The sequence below is a fragment of the Clupea harengus genome, chromosome 23, assembly GCF_900700415.2.
Source record: "Clupea harengus chromosome 23, Ch_v2.0.2, whole genome shotgun sequence".
In the NCBI taxonomy this organism is placed as follows: Eukaryota; Metazoa; Chordata; class Actinopteri; order Clupeiformes; family Clupeidae; genus Clupea; species Clupea harengus.
In genome coordinates, this window is record NC_045174.1 from 15880760 (window position 1) to 15889931 (window position 9172).

Here is a 9172-nt window from a genome sequence, read left to right on the forward strand (position 1 = left end):
TTAATGGCAGAGTGGCCAGATGGAAGCCTCTCCTCACAGAAAGACACAGGAAAGCCTGCTTGGAGTTTGCAAAAAAGCTTTTTAAGGACTCAGACTGTGAGAAACAAGATTCTCAGGTCTAATGAAACCAAGATTGGCCTCAATTCTAAGCATCATGTTTGGAGGAAACCAGGCACCGCTCATTACCTGCCTAATACCATCCCAACAGTGAAGCATAGTGGTGGCAGCATCATGCTAGGGGGTTTTTCAGGCAGGCTCTGAGCTACTGGTCAGGGTTGAGGGAACAGCTGAATGGAGCTCTGTGATTGTCCTTAAGTGGCCCAGCCAGAGCCCTGACTTGAACCTAATGGAACATCTGTGGAGAGACCTGAAAATAGCTGTCCACCATCGGTCTCCATCCAACCTGACAGAGCTTGAGAGAATCTGCAGAGAAAAATGGCAGAAAATCCCCAAATCCAGGTGTGCAAAGCTTGTCGCATCCCAAGAAGACTCAAGGCCATAATCGTTGACAAAGGTGTTTCAACTAAGTACTGAGTAAAGGTTCTTAATACTTATGTCAATGTGGTATTTCAGTTTTCCAGTTTTTCCTTCTAAAATCCTGTTTTTGGTTTGTCATTATGGGGTATTGGGTGTAGATTGATGAGGGAAAAAAATGAATTCAAACGATTTTAGCACAAATCTGCAACATAACAAAATATGAAAAAAGCAAAGGGGTCTGTCTGAATACTTTCTGAATATACTGTATGTCCTGTTGTCTTGTATTTATGTATTTATTGTGTGTGTGTGTGTGTGCGTGTGTGCACGGGTGTGTGTGTGTCTGTGTCCATAGGTAAAGGCAGAGCTCCAGAAGTGTTTGGGAAGATGGCGACGGAGGGTGGAGGTGCTGTGCTGTGACCAGTAAACCAGTGCACATATGCAGGAAACCACTACCTTTAACTGATGCAGTACCAACCATCTTGTTTGTTGATGTACCCTAGCAACGTTCAGTCATGTCATTTCGAGTGGTGCAGTTTTCTTAGAACTTAGTTTCCTGTTTATTGTGTTGACTGGTGTTTACTGGCAGTCTATGGGAAATGATATCAGGTTTTGTTCGTTTGTTGGTAACTTGGTCCAAGTCAACATGGTGCGTTGTGTGTGTGCGCATGCCCATATTTAACTATAAGCTATATTTTTAACTGTTTATCTTTTATGTCGGTTACATTATGTATTTCTCATTATATATTTTTTATTTTTGTAAAATGACACGGTGAAGACACAGTTAAGACTTCTGTTAAATACAGGAGCAAATAAAGGTATTACAAAATTAGAGTTGAGTTTTTGACCATGACGTTTTTAGGTAAAAAAAAAAAAACATGTACTTGTACTATGGACCATCACGTTAGGGATATTGCATTTGAGAAACCTTTGTGGATTAACTTTAAATTAAACCAATTCAAATGAACCGTCAACAGCTGTCAGACAGCCAAGTATCTGCATTCAGTGGATGAAGGTTGCATGGAAGTGTGCAGGTTCAGGATACAAAATGTGAAGCACAGACGTCTCAAACAGGATGTTCTTCTGTTTCTTATTTTTAGAATGTCTTTTATGAAAAAAAACAATGAATAAAAGAAAGGTGGTTAAATGACTTTCCATTTTCAAATCAGAATGAGATGGGCTAGGAGAGTAGTCTGTCAGATATCCCAAAGGCAAGTTAACCGTATGGATGCAGACATTGAAGAGGTGAATTCTACAGAGTGCTGAAAGGAAAGGTGAAACCGCACAATATAAAGAGAAAAGCTTTTGAAAAGATAAGTAAGTGAGTCTTCTCATTGCCAACACCTTTAGCCGATGCAGTAACAACCATCATGTGTTGTTGTACCGTAGCAACGTTCAGTCATGTCATTTCAAGTGATGCAGTTTTTTTTAGTAACTTAGTTTTTTGTTTATTGTGTTGACTGGTGCAAAATATGTTTTTGTGTGTGTGTGTGTGTGTGTGTGTGTGTGTGTGTGTGTGTGTGTGTGTGTGTGTGTGTGTGTGTGTGTGCGCGCATGTGCATGGCAGCCAATATTTTACTATAAGCTATATTCTAAACTGTTTATCTGTGTTATGTCAGTTATGTACTTGTGCCATTCTTCATTATGTATTTCACATGATGTATTTTTGATTTTTTTGTAAAATGACAGTGAAGACAGAGTTTAGACTTCTGTTAAATACAGGAGCAAATAAAAGTATTTCAAAATTAAAGTGTTTTTTTTTTTAAGTAAAAAAACAAAAACATGTACACGTACTGTGGACCATTAAGTTAGGGATATTGCCTTTGAGAAACCACTGGGTTCACTTCAAACCCTCAACAGATGTCAGACAGCCAAGTATCTGCATTCAGTTGAAAATGGCTGCATGGAGTGGAGGTGTGCAGGTTCCGGATAAAAAACGTTAGGCGTCTCGAACAGGTTTCTTATTTTTAGAATGTCATAAACAAGAAACAAAAAAAACCTCAAATAAATTGAAGAAAGGTGGTTAAATGCGTTTCCATTTTCAAATCAGGATGAGATGGGCTTGGAGTAGTCTGTCAGAGATCCTAAAGGCAAGTTAACCGTATGAATGGAAAAAGTAAATTCTACAGGGTGGAGAGGGAAGGAACGGTTAGAAACAAAGCTCTTGCAGCACTAAATTGCCTAATAACAAATATAAGTACACTAAGTGAGTCTCCTCATTGCCTTGACTTGCTATTGATCCTCCGATCAGATAAGGGTTGGTGTTTCCACTGAGTAGGCAATGAATATGTCAGTGCCATTGTGTCTGCGTTGTGTCGCTGAGACATAACCTTTTCACTACATATCCCAGCAGCAATCTCGGGGTGGACGTAAGACGCAGCTGTTACGCAGTGCCGTTACAGCGGCGGTCGCAGTCGCGGGAGAAGCAAGATTTGTTGACATCGTTCTGAGGTTTATCCAAAGTTAAGACAGAGTTTTATGCAAAGTTGAGAGTTTAAGCCGTCTGCTTTAGGTTTTCTTTACTGAGTAAGGGAAAGTGACTGACAAGATACAACGCACGAGTGTAGAATGTATTTATCGTTAACACCACCTATTTGTACTAGTAGAAATATCAACAGGTGACTGTAGCGGTGAATCAATTGACGTTAACGCTAACACTTTTCTTGTCTAAACGTTTGCTAGCGAGGATAGCTAACTTAGCGTAAGTAGTTATTTGCATGTTTCGGCCTGTCAGTCTCGCTGGATTGTACTGAATTATCCTCATTTAGGACAGCTAACCGACCGAAAAAGCGATGTCGTCAAGGGGTAAGCACAATTAATATGTGTTGTTGGATAGGCCTATTGCATAGACAGTAAAGTTAGCGTACGACAATACCTGCCTGATGATGTCCGTCCTTGATTTGACTTGAAGTTAACTTAATGTTGTCCGTGCTCGAATACTGTACAAGCTAACGTTAGTTAGTTATCGATACTTGTTAGCTATGTAGTGAAACGTGCGTTTCACAGAGTAAAATAAGTTTGCTGTAAGCGTGATAATTATTATGTGTCTTATTTCCATGATGTATATCATATGACAACTTAGTACTTAAGCATAGCTGTCAAGTAATCTCTGTTAAGTGTGGAGTTGTAACGTTGTTGTAAAGTTGACTTGTCTTATTAGGCGTCACTAGCTCTCCTGGACATAAACTAAGTGTCATGATCAGAATAAGTTCTGAAAAGCTCCGAGACTTTCTCTCCAGAGTATGGCAACAGATTCTGGTGATGTTTGCTCTGTTACTTAATTCATTTTCACTAATGAAACTAATGGTGACTTGCTAGACAATACAAGTGATCACTACCAGCTGTTGCTCTGTGCCAACAAGTAGTAAATTGAACGATTACAGTGATACACAATTTGTTGGTACTCTGTAATAGCCATTTATGTTAGAAGCAATCTGGTTTGTTAGAGTCCTTGGGATTATAACCTGATGTAATTTGGTGTCATCTTCCCCTGCGGTTGCAATGACACCCACAGCTTGGCAACATCCCTATGTCAACATCTTCAAGCATGTGCGCGTCGAAGAGTGGAAGAGATCCAGCCGGGAAGGAGACGTCAGCTCCTACATGGTATTACACCAAACCCTACCAGTACTCGCCACAAACCCCCGTTTAACCATTATTACTGTCACTATTCAAATCACTTTTCGGTTTTGCAAACTTTTATTGCGCCACTAACAAGAAGCATTGTCTTCAGGTGCTTTACAGAACCCAAGGGCTGAACTAATATCACTGCAGTTACTACATGTCACTTTCCGACATCTTTATTTATTACTGATGGGTATTAATCACATTCAATGATCACTGATCAGGACTGATTTGTTGTCTTTCCAGTTTCATTAAGTTATATATCAAATTTAAGGATTTACTGAATTACAGTATAATTAGTTTTGTTCAAGCTGAAATGCAGTATAAGCTTCATCATTACTGTAGCTTCTTGGAAAGTGAAAGTGCTGTATACAACAGAAGTGAATACACTCCTGTGCAATATCATTTTAAATGTCAAATGATTCGACATTGTATCACCTCTCAATAATTGCATTATTTCTAAGTTGCAAGTAGAGTATTTCCTCTTATGGACAATCAAATACAAAGAGTGTATTGAAAATACAGCCCTCGAAGTAGAAACTCAGTGCAACAGTAAATACTGAAACCAAATCTATGCATACAACTATGACCTGGCCAAGTATGTTGCCTGACATGATTCCAATAGAACACCTTTGGGGTATTATAAAGTGAAGGGTAGAGCAACACAACCCCTTCAACAAAGAACAGCTAAAAATTGTCAGAATTGGAGAATATCTCTCCAGAAATGTGTGCAACCCTGGTATCCTCCATGCTTAGGAGGATTGAGTCTGTCATCAGAAATAAAGATGGACATATAAAGTTTTGAAAATTAAAAGATTCTCAGGAATGAAAGGTGTACTGACTTTTGTTGCATTGAGTTCCTGCTGTGGGGCCTGTGTTTTTAATATATTGTAAATCTAGACTGTCAGTTTTGTAATTTTACATAAGAGCAAGTACCCTTAAGTAATGCAATTACTGTAAGGTGATACGATTTTCATTTTGACACTTATACTGTTTACTGTATAACCTTAATGAGGCTGCTGTGAGGGTCCATCAACACTGGGTCATATTACCCACTCACCCCTGCTCAGTACCAAGCCCCTTTCACAAATCACCACCAAGCATTAAAACTCCACACGTTATTGTAGCGTGTTTCTGTGTAGGAAATGCTTGTTTTGAATACGCCCTGTAGCTGTGCCTCTTTCAAGGTTAACCCAAAGATCTTCCTCACACAAATTAGGAGCGACGACATCCAAAATGCTGTGTACATGTCCTTAACCATCACTCATCGGTGATTGGTCCTGCATGCGCTGCGTCTGAGCCGCTGCTCTGTGCTCTTCCACCCAGGATAAAGCCCTCAAGTGCTCCGTCTTCCGGATCCGTGGCTCAGTTCCGGCCGGCAACTACATCCTGCTGCCCAAGAGCAGCAGCCAGTCCCTGGGCCTCACGGGGCGCTTCTTCTACCTGCTCTTCAGGCCCTCCCCGGGGAAACACTTCGTGGTGCATCTGGACGTGGTCGCGGAGGTAAGGAAAGGAGTGGAGGATAAAGACGGATGGATGTTTTGATTGATTGATTAATGAATTGATTGATTGTTTGTTTGATGTGTACTCAGAGCATCTTATGGGTCTCCTGATTGTGTTGTATTCAGGACAGCCCCCCCCCCCATATAGAATAATACTAGAAATGACACTAGTATCTCATACATCCAATGATGATAGATGATGGACACAGATAGATTGTTGGATGAATTGCTTAATATTGATTGATAAAGTGATGAATAAAGATTAATGCAATTTATAGATTTGTAGAAGGATGGATGAATGAATGAATAAATAGATAGATAGATAGGATGGATGGATGGATGAATAAATTAATGAATAGATAGATAGATAGATAGATAGGATGGATGGATGGATGAATACATAGAAAGATGGTAAAAATCCCACTGATGGGCCTGGTTCCTCCTGTGTGTGTTTATCCCTGTGAGCAGGAGGGTCAGGTGATCCGGGTGTCCTTCTCCAACATGTTCAAGGAGTTTAAGTCCAGCTCCACCTGCCTGCAGCTCCCCTTCATCTGCGGCTCAGCACAGGGCTCAGTGTACGAGAGCACGGCACGCACCGCCAGACAGGGTAAACAGACAGACAGACACAGACAGACACAGACAGACACAGACAGACACAGACAGACACAGACAGACACAGACAGACACAGACAGACACAGACAGACACAGACAGACACAGACACAGCCAAAAACACACACATGCATGCACAACATATATACACGAACACATGCACATGTACACATCCATGCACGCACACACACAAACAAACACACACATACACAGACAGGCACACACTTCCATACTCGCAAAGACACACACACACACGCATATTAACAGACACACACACATACACGCACATGAAAACGAATACACACATATGCAAACTCACGTACATACTAAGACATACACTTACACATGTGGACACACAGGCACACACAGTGACACTGATGCACACACCACTTCTCAATGGCTTCTAATATAAGTCACTGTGAACAAAAGCGACTGCAAAATGACGTCAATGCCGCTAAATGATAAACATAAACAACCCACAATTAGTGCCACATCACAGATCCTTTTCACACACTCTTATACATCCCATCCTCACTGTGCGAAGAAACATGTTCACTCACATGCTAATCTCAGGCATCTCAGGACCACGGCCAGCTACCAAGCCAAACATGCTTATTATCAGTGCTCTAAATCAAGCATCCTGACGGACGAACTAGTGAATGGAGGCTTATGACCTGACAAGCTGTGTGTATATGTGTCTATGTATATGTCTGTGTGTGTGTTTGTGTTTAGTGTGTGTGTGTATATATGTATCAGTGTGTTTGTGTGTGTGTGTGTGTGTGTGTGTGTGTGTGTGTTTGTGTTTGTCTCTTCCTATGTTCAAGATTAAAAATTCAACACAAACTTTATTGCCATACATCTTAGTTGTTATGCATTAGCCTCAGTGTGCTCGTGAGAAGACAACAACAAATCACAGCACATTCTTCGCCTCGTAAACCATTACATGCATACATGGATGTAAGATTGAATGCAAGTAAGAATCAAAGAATGCAGTACAAATACAAACAAGTGCAATAAGATCCAGTGCAAAGTTTTCTTATCTCTATGCCATGTGTTAAATGTGTTTGTCAACAATATAATGGTGAGTGTCTGTTTGTCTCTACGTATGTGTGTGTGTCTGTTTGTGCGTGTGCGTGTGTGTGTGTGTGTGTGTGTGTGTGTGTGTGTGTGTGTCTGTAGGTCTAGTGGGGCCTGCTCCAACATGTGTGCGCTGGGTGTGTTTGGTGATGGACTTGCATTATCTGGTCTCTGTCTACCTGAACCGGCGCTACAGCCACCTGAAAGCACTGAAGCTGTGTGCCAACATGAGCGTCAAAAACACCATGACCAGCGACCTGCTGCTGGACCCAGGTTAGACACACACATACACACACACACACACAATCACACACACACTCACACACACACACACCATGACCAGCGACCAGAGGTGTAAAAAGTACTGAAATATTGTACTCAAAAGTACCATTACTTTGATGACATTTTACTTAAGTACAAGTAAAGTTACCCATCTAAAAATCTACTCAAGTAAAAGTAAACATTAGTTCATTTAAAAACTAACCACATGACGGCAGCAATAAAAACGTATGTGTGTAATGTTGTTAGAGCACCTGTAGTCGTTGTTAATAACGGATCTCCTAAAAAGCAAATGTGTAAGATAGCATAATATGCTAACGTACTTTAGCTTGCTAACCTTTTTTACAAGTTGGAACAGGGAAAGGCTATCTAGCAAGCTTTCAGTTTGGAATTGTGCGAAACTACTATTGAATATACCAATAAACGACCAGTATCTCAATTAGCTAAGTTAAAGATCTGACATTTAGGCCGTTAGAGGTCTGTAACGTTATATTTAAGGGCCAGATGCACATTACGATGCAAAAAAAATTCTCCACTGCTTGTCAAGGCGCTGTTTTAGTATCTCCATAGTGTTTGCGCAACTCATTGGGTAGAAGGCCTTTATTTTTGAAGTAATATATAGCATCACGTCACGCAAAATTTGTAGACACCTTGAAGAATATGTCAGTTCAAGATATTTGTTCATTCATGAAAAAACTCCAAATGTTACCTGGATTTTGGAAGAAAATTTGAGACGCCTCACAAAGCAAATAGCTATTTTCGCTGTTTATGGAGCCATAAAACTGAAGCTAACAATAGCAAGTTGACAACAACTACCTTAGCCCGTCAGAAAGTAATGTTATTCATTGATAATCGTGTCACTCCTTGCCGTTGTATTAACGTTTCGTCACTTTATCCAGCGTCAATCGGTTGATCACCTTAGCTGACAGCTGAGTTTTACATCCTGTGCCATACAAATACATGTACCTTAGGCATATTGCAACAGTTTTGCTGGAGGCACTCTACCGATGAACAGTTTGGAGTCTTAAATGAATGTGATAATGTGTAAAAAATTACAAAGTACACAAAACTACTCAATTACAGTAACGTGAGTAAATGTTATTTGTTACTTTACATCTCTGCCAGCGACCTGCTGCTGGACCCAGGTTAGACACACACACACACCAGCGGCGGCTGGTGGTTTTTAAAGTGAGGGAGGAAGGACTGCGCACTTGGTTGCCATTGGCCTGCTTATTCTGTTGGTGGCATAAGTATGTGAGATACAAGTTGTTTCAGGGTGTTTTTGTGAACTACAGTACAAAATAGCAGGCAGGAATAAAATTGATACAAAGCCACCAGTGTGGCACCATTGTACTTTGAAAGCTGGTGGATAGCATGTCTTTGGACTAGACAAGGCCAGAAGGAAAGAATGCAAAGGCAATTAGTCAAATCAAGCCTACTCTTGATTTGAAAAACTAAATACAAAATTCTGGGCCTATCATTGGGCCTATTTCCCCTTCAATTACTGAAGCTATTGGTTAAAAATGGGTTAAAATTAAGACACAAGACCAAAAGTGATTTAAAATGCATCATGCTCTGAATCATTCACTAAGTAGCCTAATATGA

At 40.5% G+C, this 9172-nt stretch overlaps 2 protein-coding genes across 5 annotated transcripts in view; both read left to right on the forward strand.

Moving 5' to 3' along the window:
* The window catches only part of LOC105910517 (glucagon receptor-like), a 28037-nt gene extending 26087 nt beyond the window's left edge, over positions 1-1950 (forward strand). For both annotated transcript variants that reach the window (XM_012839243.3, XM_031561476.2), the window contains one exon: positions 830-1950. In XM_012839243.3, coding sequence (XP_012694697.2) covers positions 830-901 — 72 coding nt within the window. In that variant the 3' untranslated portion in view covers positions 902-1950. The remainder of the gene's footprint in view (positions 1-829) is intronic.
* Positions 1951-2289: 339 nt separating this feature from the next.
* wdr90 (WD repeat domain 90) overlaps positions 2290-9172 on the forward strand; it is a 37943-nt gene continuing 31060 nt past the window's right edge. For 2 of the 3 annotated variants that reach the window (XM_031560984.2, XM_031560985.2), the window contains exons 1-5: positions 2290-3279; positions 3989-4080; positions 5425-5601; positions 6069-6207; positions 7391-7561. In XM_031560984.2, coding sequence (XP_031416844.1) covers positions 3267-3279; positions 3989-4080; positions 5425-5601; positions 6069-6207; positions 7391-7561 — 592 coding nt within the window. In that variant the 5' untranslated portion in view covers positions 2290-3266. Of the gene's footprint in view, positions 3280-3988; positions 4081-5424; positions 5602-6068; positions 6208-7390; positions 7562-8695; positions 8713-9172 lie in introns of those variants that run through there. The other variant, XM_031560986.1, reaches the window with a different exon arrangement.